The 13,805-nt window shown below is 45.5% G+C and overlaps 2 protein-coding genes across 2 annotated transcripts in view; one reads left to right on the forward strand and one right to left on the reverse strand.

The window, feature by feature from the left end:
- Positions 1–13,805, forward strand: part of LOC122564642 (uncharacterized) — a 609,322-nt gene that overhangs the window by 386,587 nt on the left and 208,930 nt on the right. The window lies entirely within an intron of this gene.
- Positions 9,921–12,922, reverse strand: LOC148146148 (uncharacterized). Its single transcript, XM_087998558.1, has 2 exons — positions 12,790–12,922; positions 9,921–11,276 (listed from the first exon to the last, which is right to left on the reverse strand). The coding sequence occupies exons 1-2, from the start codon at positions 12,883–12,885 to the stop codon at positions 10,389–10,391; spliced, it is 984 nt and encodes a 327-aa protein (XP_087854684.1). The 5' UTR covers positions 12,886–12,922; the 3' UTR covers positions 9,921–10,388.

Raw genomic sequence — 13,805 nt, forward strand, 5'->3', positions numbered from 1 at the left:
GCTTTCATCAGTCGTGGCACTGAATATAAGAGCATGGAGATAATGTTGGAGTTGTACAGAGCATTGTGAGGCCCCAGCTGGGGTACTGTGTGCAGGTCTGGTCACCCCACTACAGGAAGAATAAGACAGCTGTAGAGGGGGTACAGAGGAGGTTCACCAGGATGTTGCCTGGAAGTGAGAAATTGAACTATAAGGAGAGACTAGATAGACTTGGATTGTTTGCTTTAGAGCAGAGAAGACTGAAGGGAGACATGATTGAGGTTTATACATTGAGGTGTTTGGAAAGGATGAGCAGGGAGCAGCTATTCCTCTTGGAGGGGAAGTAGTTTTAGGGTAAGGGGCAGGGATTTGAGAAAAATGTTTTCACTCAGTGAGTGGTGGGAATCTAGAATACACTGCCTGGGAAGTGTATTTAAACTTTACAACCTTTAAAATATATTTGCATGAGTTCTTGAAATATTATAATATTCAAAGAATTGGGATACGTACAGGAGATTGGGATGAGTGCACCTTTAGTGGTAGTTATTGTTGATGCAGACTCAATGGGCAGAACGACCTTTTCAGCGCTGTATGCTCACTGAATTGCATTAACATTCTTCCCTAAGTACAGTGAGCAGCACTGTACACTATACTCCAGGTGCAGTATCACTAATGCCCAGGTATAATTGAAGCATACTCTTATTCTTGCATTTAATTCCCCTCACAGTAAACTCATAGCATTCTGTTTAACTGTTGTACCCGCTTACCAACCTTCTTTGATTCATGCATTTGGATATCCAGATCTCTCTGCATTTCAGAACTCTGCAGCCTCTCCCCCATTTAGACCATATGCTTCTTTTTAATTCTTTCTGCTCAAATTGCAATTTCACACTTTTCCACATTATACTCATTTTTGCCAGATCTTTACTCACTCCCTTATCCACTCTGAATCCTTTTTAGGCTCCTTATGCCCTCTTCACAACTCACTTTCCCACCTATCTTTGAGTCATCAATAAATTTAGCTTCATATCTTCAATCCCTTCATCCAAATCATTTGTATAAATTGTAAAGAATTGGGGTGCCAACACTGACCCCTGTGGCACACCACTTGTGATATCCCACCAGCCTGAGAAAGACCCACTTATTCCTACTCTCTGTTTTCCATTTCCCAGTCTGTATTCAATCAATGCCAATACTTTACTGCCAACACTGTGAACTTTTATTTTCTACAGTAACCTTTGATGTGGCACTTTATCAAATGCCTTCTTGAAATCTAAGTACCATACACCCACTAGTTCCCCTTTATCCACAGCATAGGATACTTCTTTAAAGAACTTCAATAAATTATTTAAACATGATTTGCCTTACACAAAACCATGTTGGCTCTGTCTGATCATCTTGAACTTTTCCAAGTCCCTATTATGACATTTTTAATAATAGCTTCTAATATTTTCTCTATGGCAGATGTTTACTGGCATGTAGTTTTCTGCTTTCTGCCTCCCTCCCTTTTTAATAAAGAAGTCACATGAGCTATTTTTCAACCTGAAGGGACCTTGCCTGAACTTAATGAGTTCTTGAAAATTAAAGCCACCGCATCAACTATTTCCCTGCCTGTTTCTTTTAGGACTCAAGCATGAAATCCACTAGAACCTGGCACGTATCAACTCACACTTCCAACAATTTACACAGTACTACTTCTCTGGTAATTGTAATTTTCTTAATTTCCTCTCTCCCTTCCAATTCTTGATTTACAGCTGTTTCCAGGATGTTACTTGCATCCTCTCTAGTGAAGACCAACACAAAACATGTAAACCTGTCTGCTTTCTGTTTGTCTTCCGTTATTAATTCCCCAGATTTCTACAGGGCCAACACTGGCTTCACTAAATCTTTTCTTTTGAAATAGCTGAAGAAATTTTCCTATCTGTTTTTATATTTTTGGCTAACTTTCTCTCATTCTGTAATTTTTTTTTCTCTCCTTATTAATCTTTTGCTAATTATTTGGGTTTTTTTTGACATTCTGTTCATCTTCTGACCTGCCACTAATCTTTGCAGAATTATATATCTTTTCTTTGACTTTAACTAAAAATATCAAAGATAGTATCAAAATCAAAGAAAAGAGTTTGATACTATCTTTGATATTTTTAATTAACTATGGATAGAGGATTGTCCCTTAGAATGTTTTTTCTTATTTGTTAGAATGTATCTACTCTGTTGTGGTTCTGTTCGCCGAGCTGGGAATTCTCTGGTGCAGACGTTTCGTCCCCTGTCTAGGTGACATCCACAGTGCTTGGGAGCCTCCTGTCAAGCGCTTCTGTGATGTTTCCTCTGGCATTTGTAGTGGTTTGAATCTGCCGCTTCTGGTTGTCAGTTCCAGCTGTCCGCTGCAGTGGTCGGTATATTGGATCCAGGTCGATGTGCTTATTGATTGAATCTGTCGATGAGTGCCATGCCTCTAGGAATTCCCTGGCTGTTCTCTGTTTGGCTTGGCCTATAATAGTAGTGTTGTCCCAGTCAAACTCATGTTGCTTGTCCTCTGCGTGTGTGGCTACTAAGGATAGCTGGTCGTGTCGTTTCGTGGCTAGTTGGTGTTCATGGATGCGGATTGTTAGCTGTCTTCCTGTTTGTCCTATGTAGTGTTTTGTGCAGTCCTTGCATGGGGATTTTGTACACCACATTGATTTTGCTCATGCTGGGTATCGGGTCCTTTGTCCTGGTGAGTTGTTGTCTGAGAGTGGCTGTTGGTTTGTGTGCTGTTATGAGTCCTAGTGGTCGCAGTAGTCTGACTGTCAGTTTGGAAATGCTCTTGATGTATGGTAGCGTGGCTAGTCCTTTGGGTTGTGCTTTGGAATATCCCATATGTTTGCCTCACCATCTATATTGACCTATCCCTTAACCTAAGTTGCCAGTTCGCTTTCACTAACTCTGCTTTCCTACCCTCATGGCCTTTATTTAAATTCAAAATAATCATCTTGGAGCCACACTTCTCTCCCTTTAACTATGTACAAACTAGAACATACTATGATGGTTGCTACTCAGAGTGATTTCAGATGAGATCAATAAGTAATCCTACTTCATTAGTCAAAACCAGGTCTACTGTAGCCTGTTCTATGGTTGCTGCCAGAACATGCTGGTTTAAGCAAATATCCCAGAAACATTCAATAAATTCCTCATCTAGACTCCTTTTTTACCTCCGATTTTTCCAATCTATATGTATGTTAAAATGCCCCATCAAAATTACTCTTCCCGTTTGACAAGCTCTCGTTATTTTTTCCTTGACATCTTGTAGTTACTGCTAAGACGCCAGTGCACAACTCCCATAAGTGATCTATTGCCTTTATCGTTCCCCATCTCTACCCAGACTGTTTCTATATCCTGCTTTTCTGAATTTACGTCATCCCTCTCTATTGTGCTAATATGATCTTTAATTAACAGAGCCACACCTTCACCCTTTCCTAGCTTCCTGTCCTTCTGAAATGTCACATACCCTTAAATATTCTGGTGCCAGTATAGGTCAAGCTGCAGCCATGTCTCAGTAATGGCCATGAGATCATACTATTTATCTCAATTTGTACTTTTAGTTCATCTGCTTTGTTTTGAATGTTATGTGCATTCAAATACAGTGCCTCAGGTTTTGCCCTTTTATTACTCGTGTCATCTCTATCTGTTGATTTGCTCTTAGATCTGTGTCTCTTCCTGTCATTATTATATCATTTCTCACATTAATTCCAACCTCTGTTGCATTACTCCCATTCTTTAATTCACCACAACTTCCCAAATTTGGGCTTTCGGGCTCCACTATTTAGTTTAAAACCTGCTCTATGTCCCTAGTTATACGGTTCACAAGAACACCAGCCCTAGTATGGTTCAGGCGTTGATCGTCCCAACAGTACACATCCCACTTTCCCCAATATTGATGCCAGTGCCCCATGAACTGGAATCCATTCCTCCCACACCAGCCTTTCAGCTGCACGTTCATCTCTCTAGCATTGTTTACCCAAGGGCAACTTGGACATGGCTCAGGTAATAATCCTGAGACTATTACCTTTGAAGTTCTGCTTCTTAATTTGGTGCCTAGCTCCTCGTACTGGCTATGCAGGGTCTCTTTCCTAGCTCTACCTATGTGATTGGTGCCTACATAGACCACGGCTCTGGATGTTCCTCCTCCCACTACAAGTTTGTCTCCAGCCCAGAGCAGATAACCTGAACCCTGGCACCGGGCAGACAACACAGTCACGTGGGCTCACGTTGTTTGCTGCAGAGAACTGTGTCAATCCCCCTGACTATCCATTAATACCCTACTATGTTGCTTTTGGCTCCCCCCAATGTCTTCTTGTATCATGTCAGTATGCTGATTTAGCCTCAGACTCCACTTCCATCCAAACCTGTTTTCAGGAGGCTGATACTTCTGCACTCCTGTCATCTGGGTCCCAAACATTCCTCAGTCGCAGTCACATTCTCTTGTCCCTGACACACCTACCACATCAGAATACAGTATCCTAAGAGGTGTGACTGGCTCCTGGTATAAAGAATCCAGGTAAGTCTCACCCTCCCTGATGCAATCCAGTGTCTGTGGTTCAGACTCCAGCTCATGAACTCTGAGCCAAAGCTGTTTAAATCTCACACACTTAGCACAAATATTTTTCCCCTGGATCATAATGGTTCGCATGAGCTCTCACATACTGCAGCTTTGACATACCACTTACACTGCCATTTTTAATGAGTTGTAAATTAATTATTTACTTATACTTATTCACTTACTTATGGCGCTTTTTATGCATTGTATTAACTCTACCACCAATGTGTATGCTCTTAAAACTTGAAAATAGAATAGGTTTCAACCAATTAATAGATACCCTCTCCTGATAAATGACACCAAAATTGAGGTGTAGTGGACAGCAGAGAAGGTTACCTCAGAGTACAACGGGATCTTCATCAGATGGGCCAATGAGCTGAGAAGTGGCAGATGCAGTTTAATTTAGATAAATGCGAGGTGCTGCGTTTTGGGAAAGCAAATCTTAGCAGGACTTCTATACTCAATGGTAAGGTGCTAGGGAGTGTTGCTGAACAAAGAGACCTTGGAGTGCAGGTTCATAGCTCCTTGAAAGTGGAGTCACAGGTAGATAGGATAGTGAAGAAGGCATTTGATATGCTTTCCTGTATTGGTCAGAGTATTGAGTACAGGAGTTGGGAGGTCATGTTGCAGCTGTACAGGACATTGGTTAGGCCACTTTTGGAATATTGCGTGCAATTCTGGTCTCCTTCTTATCGGAAGGATGTTGTGAAACTTGAAAGGGTTCAGAAAAGATTTACGAGGATGTTGCCAGGGTTGGAGGACTTGAGCAATAGGGAGAGGCTGAACAGGCTGGGGCTGTTTTCCCTGGAGTGTCGGAGGCTGAGGGGTGACCTCATAGAGGTTTATAAAATCATGAGGGACATGGATAGGGTAAATAGACAAAGTCTTTTCCCTGGAGTCGGGGAGTCCAGATCTAGAGGACATAGGTTTAGGGTGAGAGGGGAAAGATATAAAGGGACCTGAGGGGCAACTTTTTCACGCAGAGGGTGGTACGTGTATGGAATGTGCTGCCAGAGGAAGTGGTGGAGGCTGGTACAATGGCAACATTTAAAAGGCATCTAGATGGGTATATGAATGGGAAGGGTTTAGAGGGATATGAGCCAAGTGCTGGCAAACGGGACTGGATTAAGTTGGGATATCCTGTTGGCATGGACAAGTTGGACCGAAGGGTCTGTTTCCTTGCTGTATATCTCAATGACTCTCTGACTCTAAGTGCTGTTTCAGGCCTTGAAATGAAGTTTGGTTTGGCATTCCTGCCTTCCACTCTATCCATACACCAGAACACTAAGCCTTTCCAACTCACACATGCAGGTAGCCAGTTCCCTGCAAAGTAGCACAGTACTGTCTCCTTTAAATGACTGATTCCAAACAGTCTAATGTAGAATGCTGACAGTTTCTACACAGGGTTAGTAACTGTGTCAACTCAACAGTGAACCTGTTCAGCACATGATTTGGAGATGCTGGTATTGGACTGGGGTGTACAAAGTTAAAAATCACACAACACCAGGTTATAGTCCAACAGGTTTAACTGGAAGCACTAGCTTTCGGAGCGACGCTCCTTCATCAGGTGGTTGTGGAGGAGACAATTGTAAGACACAGAATTTATAGCAAAAGTTTACAGTGTGAGGTAACTGAAATTATACATTGAAAAATACCTTGATTGTTTGTTGAGTCTTTCATCTGTTAGAATACCATGATAGTTTACACATGATTTACACATGAAAGAAGTGAAACTTCGAAATAATAATTACCTTTAGCTGAATCTGCTCCAATTCCTATCACTAATCCATCACTCGATAATTCGTACAGATTGATGCTCTCATTAACTGTTACATTTCATTTAGGAAGCAATAAAATAAAGATCTTAAAAATGTGTTGCTTTTAAAGGGTTTATTTATACAGTTCTGAAACAATGGTTTGAAACAATCAGCTTCTGTTCACACCAATCCCAATCCAACCATCTCCTACTCATTCCATTCCTCAATCCAACCAGCTCCTGCTTACCCAAACCCCAATCCAACCAGCTCCTGTTTATTCCAATCCAACCAGCTCCTGTTCTCCCCACAATCCAACCAGCTGCTATTCTCCCCAATCCAACCAGCTCCTGCACATTCCAATCCCCAATACAACCAGCTCCTGTTCTCCCAATCCAACCAACTCCTGTTCACCCCATGCCCCTAATCCAGCTAGCTCCTGTTCACTCCAATCCCCAATCCAACCAGCTCCTGTTCTCACCATTCCCCAATCCAAACAGCTCCCATTCACTCCAATCCCAATCCAAAATTCTGCCATTCACTCCAATCCCCAATCCAACCAGCTCCCATTCACTCCAATGCAAATCCAACTAGCTCCCGTTCTCCAATCCCCGAACCAACCACTCCTGTTCTCCCCATTCCCCAATCCAAACAGTTCCCATTCACTCAAATCCCTAATTCAACTAGCTCCCATTCACTCTGATCACCAATCCAACTAGCTCCCATTCTCAAATCCCCAAACCAACCAGCTCCTGTTCTCCCCATTCCCCAATCCAAACGGTTCCCAATCACTCCAATCCCCAATCTAACTAGCTCCTATTCACCCTAATCCCCAATCCAACCAGATCACATTCACTCCAATCCCCAATCCAACCAGCTCCCATTCTCTCCAATCCCCAATCCAACCAGCTCCGGTTCACCTCATCCCCAATCCAACCAGATCCTGCTCATTCCAATCCCCAATCCAATCAGCTCCGGTTCACCTCATCCCCAATCCAACCGGATCCTGCTCATTCCAATCCCCAATCCAACCAACTCCTGTTCACCCCATGTCCCCAATCCAATCAACTCTGGTTCACTCCAATCCCCAATCCAACCAGCTCCCATCCTCTTCAATCCCCAATCCATCCAGCTCCCATTCACTCCAATCCCCAATCCAACCAGCTCCCATTCTCTGCAATCCCCAATCCACTAGCTCCCGTTCACTCCAATCCCCAATCCAACTAGCTCCTGTTCTCCCCATTCCCCAATCCAACCAGCTCCCATTCACTCCAATCCCCAATCAAACCAGCTCCCATTCTCACCAATCCCCAATCGAACCAGCACCCATTCTCTCCAATCCCCAAACCAACTAGTTCTCATTCTCTCCAATCCCCAATCCAACCAGCCCCATTCACTCCAGTCCCCAAACCAATCAGCTCCGGTTCACCTCAATCCTAAATCCAACCGGCTCCTGCTCATTCCAATCCCCAATCCAACCAGCTCCCATTCTTTCCAATCCACTATCCAACCAGCTCCCGTTCACTCCAATCCCCAATCCACTTGCTCCCGTTCACTCCAGTCCCCAAACCAAACAGCTCCGATTCACCTCAATTCCCCAACCCAACTGGCTACCATTCACTCCAATCCCCAATCCAACCAGCTCCCATTCTCTCCAATCCCCAATCCAACCAGCTCCCATTCACTCCAATCCACAATCCAACTAACTCCCATTCTCCAATCCACAATCCAACTAACTCCCATTCTCCAATCCCCAATCCAACCGGCTCCCGTTCTCTCCAATCGCCAATCCAACCAGGTCCATTCACTCCAATCCCCAATCCAACCAGCTCCCATTCACTCCAATCCACAATCCAACTAGCTCCCATTCTCCAATCCCCAAACCAACCGCTCCTGTTCTCCCCATTCCCCAATCCAAACAGTTCCCACTCACCCCAATCCCCAATCCAATTAGCTCCCAATCTATCCAATCCCCAATCCAACTAGCTCTCTTTCTCTCCAATCCACAATCCAACCAGCTCTGGTTCACTCCAGTCCCCAATCCAACCAGCTCCCATTCACTTCAGTCCTCAAACCAACTAGCGCCCATTCTCTCCAATCCCCAATCCAACCAGCTCCCATTCTTTCCAATCCCCAATCCAACTAGCTCCCATTCACTCCAATCCCCAATCCAATCAGCTCCCATTCACTTTAGTCCTCAAACCAACTAGCTCCCATTCTTTCCAATCCCCAATCCAACTAGCTCCCTTTCACTCCATTTTCCAATCCAACCAGCTCCAGTTCACCTCACTCCCCAATCCAACCAGCTCCTGCTCATCCCAATCCCCAATCCAACCAGCTCCGATTCACTCCAAACCCTAATCCAACCAGCTCCTGTTCACTCCAAACCCCAATCCAACCAGCTCCCTTTCACTCCAATTCCCAATCCAACCAGCTTCCATTCACTCCAAACCCCAATCCAACCAGCTCCTGTTCACTTCAATCCCCAATCCATCCAGCTGCCATTTCCTCCAATCTAACCAGCTCCCATTCACTCCAATTCCCAATCCAACCAGCTCTGGTTCACCTCAATCCCCAATCCAACCGGCTCCTGCTCATTCCAATCCCAAATCCAACCAGCTCCCATTCACTCCAAACCCCAATCCAACCAGCTCCCGTTCACTCCAATCCCCAATCCATCCAGCTCCCATTTTCTCCAATCTAACCAGCTCCCATTCACTCCAATTCCCAATCCAACCAGCTCCGGTTCGCCTCAATCCCCAATCCAACCGGCTTCTGCTCATTCCAATCCCAAATCCAACCAGATCCTATTCACTACAGTTCCCAATTCAACCAGCTCCCATTCATTCCAAACCCCAATTCAATCAGAATCTGTTCACTATAATCCCCAATCCAACCAGCTCCCATTCACTCCAATTCCCAATCCAACCAGCTCCCATTCACTCCAATTCCCAATCCAACCAGCTTCCATTCACTCCAAACCCCAATCCAACCAACACCCGTTCACTTCAATCCCCAATCCATCCAGCTGCCATTTTCTCCAATCTAACCAGCTCCCATTCACTTCAATTCCCAATCCAACCAGCTCCCATTCACCCCAAACCCCAATCCATCCAGCTCCCATTCTCTTCAATTACCAATCCAACCAGCTCCCATTCACTCCAATTCCCAATCCAACCAGCTCCGGTTCGCCTCAATCCCCAATCCAACCGGCTTCTGCTCATTCCAATCCCAAATCCAACCAGATCCTATTCACTACAGTTCCCAATTCAACCAACACCCGTTCACTTCAATCCCCAATCCATCCAGCTGCCATTTTCTCCAATCTAACCAGCTCCCATTCACTTCAATTCCCAATCCAACCAGCTCCCGTTCACTCCAATCCCCAATCCAACCAGCTCCCATTCTCTCCAATCTAACCAGCTCCCATTAACTCCAATTCCCAGTCCAACCAGCTCCGGTTCGCCTCAATCCCCAATCCAACCGGCTTCTGCTCATTCCAATCCCAAATCCAACCAGATCCCATTCACCCCAATCCCCAATCCAACCAGCTCCCATTCTCTCCAATCTAACCAGCTCCCATTAACTCCAATTCCCAGTCCAACCAGCTCCGGTTCACCTCAATCCCCAATCCAACCGGCTCCTGCTCATTCCAATCCCCAATCCAACCAGCTCCCGTTCACTCCAATCCCCAATCTAACCGGCTCCTGCTCATTCCAATCCCCAATCCAACAAGGTCCTGTTCGCTCCAATCCCCATTCCAACCAGCTCTTGCACATTCCAATCCTCAATCCAACCAGCTCCTGCTCACTCTAAATCCCAGTCCAAACAGTTTCTGTTCACTTCACTCCCTGATCCACTGGTTCCCTTGCATTCCCATCCCAACATCCGGATTCCATCTACTCTAAACCTAACCCCCCGGGCTCCTCCTCCCTCCCATGTTATATTCCATCCCCTGGGATTTCCAATATCTTACTCAGGTCTAGCATTGATTTGCAATGTTTATAGATTGTTATTGCACCATTTATGTGTAGGAAGGTTAATTGCTGAAGACTAGGTCTATGACCTATATGGCCATCAGCTCACTCTTTGTCCAGTAATGTGAAGAGCAAGATTAGGATAATCACAGGAGTGAAAATGAGAGAAAGACACAGTAACTCCAGCCCGTACAGGAGGAGAATGGAGCAAAGGTAGCAATATGGTGATGTCTGGTCACACTGTGCTAATGCATTCACCAGCCACAATGGGTATCTCAGGCATGGCAAATATCCACACCTCCGAGTGGTCAACAAACGCTGGCGAGAGGCCTGCTGCAGCCTCCAGCATGGCCTTCCCCGTGGGGCTGGGGGTGTGGGCATCATGACCAGTCTGCCAGCCACTGCTCCATTTAAACACGTCACCTCTTCCTGAAGCTGACGGATTTCCCACTCAGGCATTGGGGTTCTCTGGCGACAGATTGGGCAGCAGATCTGGCTGGTGTTGCTCACTGCTGCCTCCTCCATAATGCTTTTCACACAGCTGTCACAAAAGCTATGGTTGCAGTTCAGCAAGGCCTGCTTGTGAGTGCCAGAGTCATATTGTTCAATACAGATGGGACATTCCTGTTCTTCACTATCCTCTGTCACGTGCAAGGCTGTGTCAGATATATTGTCAGACGGCACAGGCCTTTTGTGCTCATTTTTATTTTCCCCAAATTCACTTCCTGTTGGAGAAGCCTTGGCCTGACATCCTTCATCTGCAAGGCTCACATCTTTGGCCAAGGAAATTAATCCTGTGTACTGTCCCCCATCTTTCTCTTCAACAGACAGGTGAGCTCCATCATCGAGGACCAGCAGGGACTCTGCTGAGCTGTCTGCTCCACTCTTTACCAGCCTTCCATTTGTCTCACTGGCCAAGGGATGTTTCTGGGAGTGACAGCAGCTCTCCTCCTGGGTGGCTTTTGATGTTGGGTGCTCCCAGTTGGATCGTTCCTGTTGAGATATTGTTCAGTTACTGGTTGCAGGAGGAACAACTAAAGACACTGAAACTTCAGATGCCATCTGCAGTTACCGACATTGTCATTGCCCACCTCACCCTCAATGGTAAACTCAGAGTGCTCTTTCTCTTGAAAGCCACTCTCCTTGGCATGTGCCATGTGAGAGTGGGACATGGGCTCTCAGCTGGGTACAGGCAATGTCCTCTCCATTGCCTGTTCCACAGAAGGGACTGACTGCTCAGAATTCAATGCTTGTCCCTCAGTCACCTTCAGGTGAGGTGAGTCCATTCATTCAATATCCTGCACTAGTGTCCTTCATCATTAGATTCGCTATCCTCCTGGAAGGTCCACAGTGTCTGCATAGTTTTACTCTGTTTCAGAAAGGAGAACAGAGTCATGGAGGTGTACAGCACAGAAACAGACCCTTCGGTCCAACTCGTCCATGCCGACCAGATATCCAAAATTAATCTGGTCCCATTTGCTAGCATTTGGTCCATATCCCTCCAAACCCTTCCTATTCATATACCCATCCAGATGCCTTTTAAATATTGTAATTGTACCAGCCTCCACCACTTCCTCTTCAGCTTGTTCCATGTACGCACCATCCTCTGTGTGAAAACATTGTCCCTTAGGTCCCTTTTCAATCTTTCCCCTCTCACCTTAAATCTGTGAGGTCTAGTTTTGGACTCCCCTACCCTGGGTAAAAGGCCTTGCCTATTCACCCTATCCAGAATAGAACATAGATCATAGAACAATGCAGCGCAGAACAGGCCCTTCGGCCCTCGATGTTGCACCGACCTGTGAACTATTCTCAGCTCGTCCCCCTACACTATTATCCAAGGATTGTTTAAATCTCCCTAATGTGGCTGAGTTAACTACATTAGCAGGTAGGGCATTCCACGCCTTTACCACTCTCTGAGTAAAGAACCTGCCTCTGACATCTGTCTTAAATCTATCACCCCTCAGTTTGTAGTTCTGTCCCCTCCTACAAGCTGATGTCATCATCCTTGGAAAAAGACTTCCACTGTCTACCCTATCTAACCTACTGACCATCTTGTATGTCTCTATCAAATCCCCTCTTAGCCTTCTTCTTTCCAGTGAGAACAGACTCAAGTCTCTCAGCCTTTCCTCATAAGACCTTCCCTCCAGACCAGGCAACATCCTGGTAAATCTCCTCTGCACCTTTTCCAGTGCTTCCACATCCTTCCCGAAATATTGGGACCAGAATTGTACACAATATTCCAAGTGTGGTCGCGCTAGCGTTTTGTAGCCACATTATTGTAAAAATCTCTCTTCCTGTCCTGGCTGTGACATTAACTTCAACGTCTGCTTCTTCCTGACAATTGGGTGATTGGTACAAGGCCGCTCGCTACGTGCCAAACTCTTCTCACACTGGCCTCTAGACTTTGGGCCTTCTAGTCTCTGAGTCTTTCAGTCCGTTTTACATTGACATCCTCTCCCTGCAGTTTGAGCATACTATAAAGTTCAGCAAAATTCCCAACACTCACCTGCGATGCCAGGTGGCTGCCTTTGCTCACTGCCATGATGTTAGCCATCGAGGACTCATAGTGTATCCTCTCTGTGGAGCTAGGTGGTATTTCCATGCTTGTAAGCTGTGTCCTTGTCGAATGTCAATTCTTCAGGACGTTGCACCTCAATGTTAGTTGCTCCTACACGTAGCTGCCACCCTGTCACTGTGACTGAAAGACCGTGTGCCAGTCAGTACTGTGGGCCAGATAAACAGCATGGATTAGAGAGATAACCAGTTTCCCCGCAAATCACAGCAAGGAGGCTGTACCCAAGGCCTGAATAGGCTGTGGCTAACTCAACAAACAATTCTGATAACACAAATCACAAAATCTGTACCCTGGTCCCGACTTCAGTTAACTCTTGAATGCCTGCATGTGCTCAGTATAGTAAGTACTTTGTGCAGTTGTTTCAAGAGTCTGCTGTCAATCATAAAAATGACATTTCCAGGCGAGAGAGCTGCTTTTGAATGATTAGTGACCCGTTGCTGTGCAATTTAGCTTGGGAGAGGAAGCTGCGGTTGGATCAACCTTTTTGCCACTGGATTTAGAGGATCTTGGGAAAGCGCTTCTCCAGTGTTTTGAGATGCCTCGGGTAGGTTGTCCCAGCCTATAGGAGGCAGAGATCTCTGCTGCAATGTCCTTAGTCTCAAATTTGCGACTCTCAAATGCTATTCCCAATAATCAGCTGAAGGCTGAGCTGGCAAATGGGCGAGGATAAATATAGGCATCCTTCCATCAAGCAGACGCTCCTGACACACACAAGGTGATCCACATTTTCCAGGATCTCGCAGTTCATCTCAGTTGATGTGAGGTAGACAGGGTGTTTTACTGGTTGGAAGAGGACCATATTTTGCTGGGGTTTAGTGAAAGATCCATCTTCTCATCAGATTTGACAAGGAGTCAGCAATGACCCAGAGTTCATTCTCTGAGTGAGCACACACGCATCTGCACACTGACCCTCTGACAGACATTACAGTGGCTTTTGTCATGGATTG

Source organism: Chiloscyllium plagiosum, unplaced genomic scaffold (genome assembly GCF_037043375.1).
Source record: "Chiloscyllium plagiosum isolate Xiang-an unplaced genomic scaffold, Cpla_swu_hap1 HiC_scaffold_21, whole genome shotgun sequence".
In the NCBI taxonomy this organism is placed as follows: domain Eukaryota; kingdom Metazoa; phylum Chordata; class Chondrichthyes; order Orectolobiformes; family Hemiscylliidae; genus Chiloscyllium; species Chiloscyllium plagiosum.

Excerpts from the sequence above, each read along its gene's own strand:
- LOC148146148 (XM_087998558.1), bottom strand. The coding sequence starts at position 12,885 with ATGGAAATACCACCTAGCTCCACAGAGAGGATACACTATGAGTCCTCG. Across the intron at positions 11,277-12,789 it reads GCAGCCACCTGGCATCGCAG|GAACGATCCAACTGGGAGCA; the intron begins GTGAGTGTTGGG and ends ATATCTCAACAG.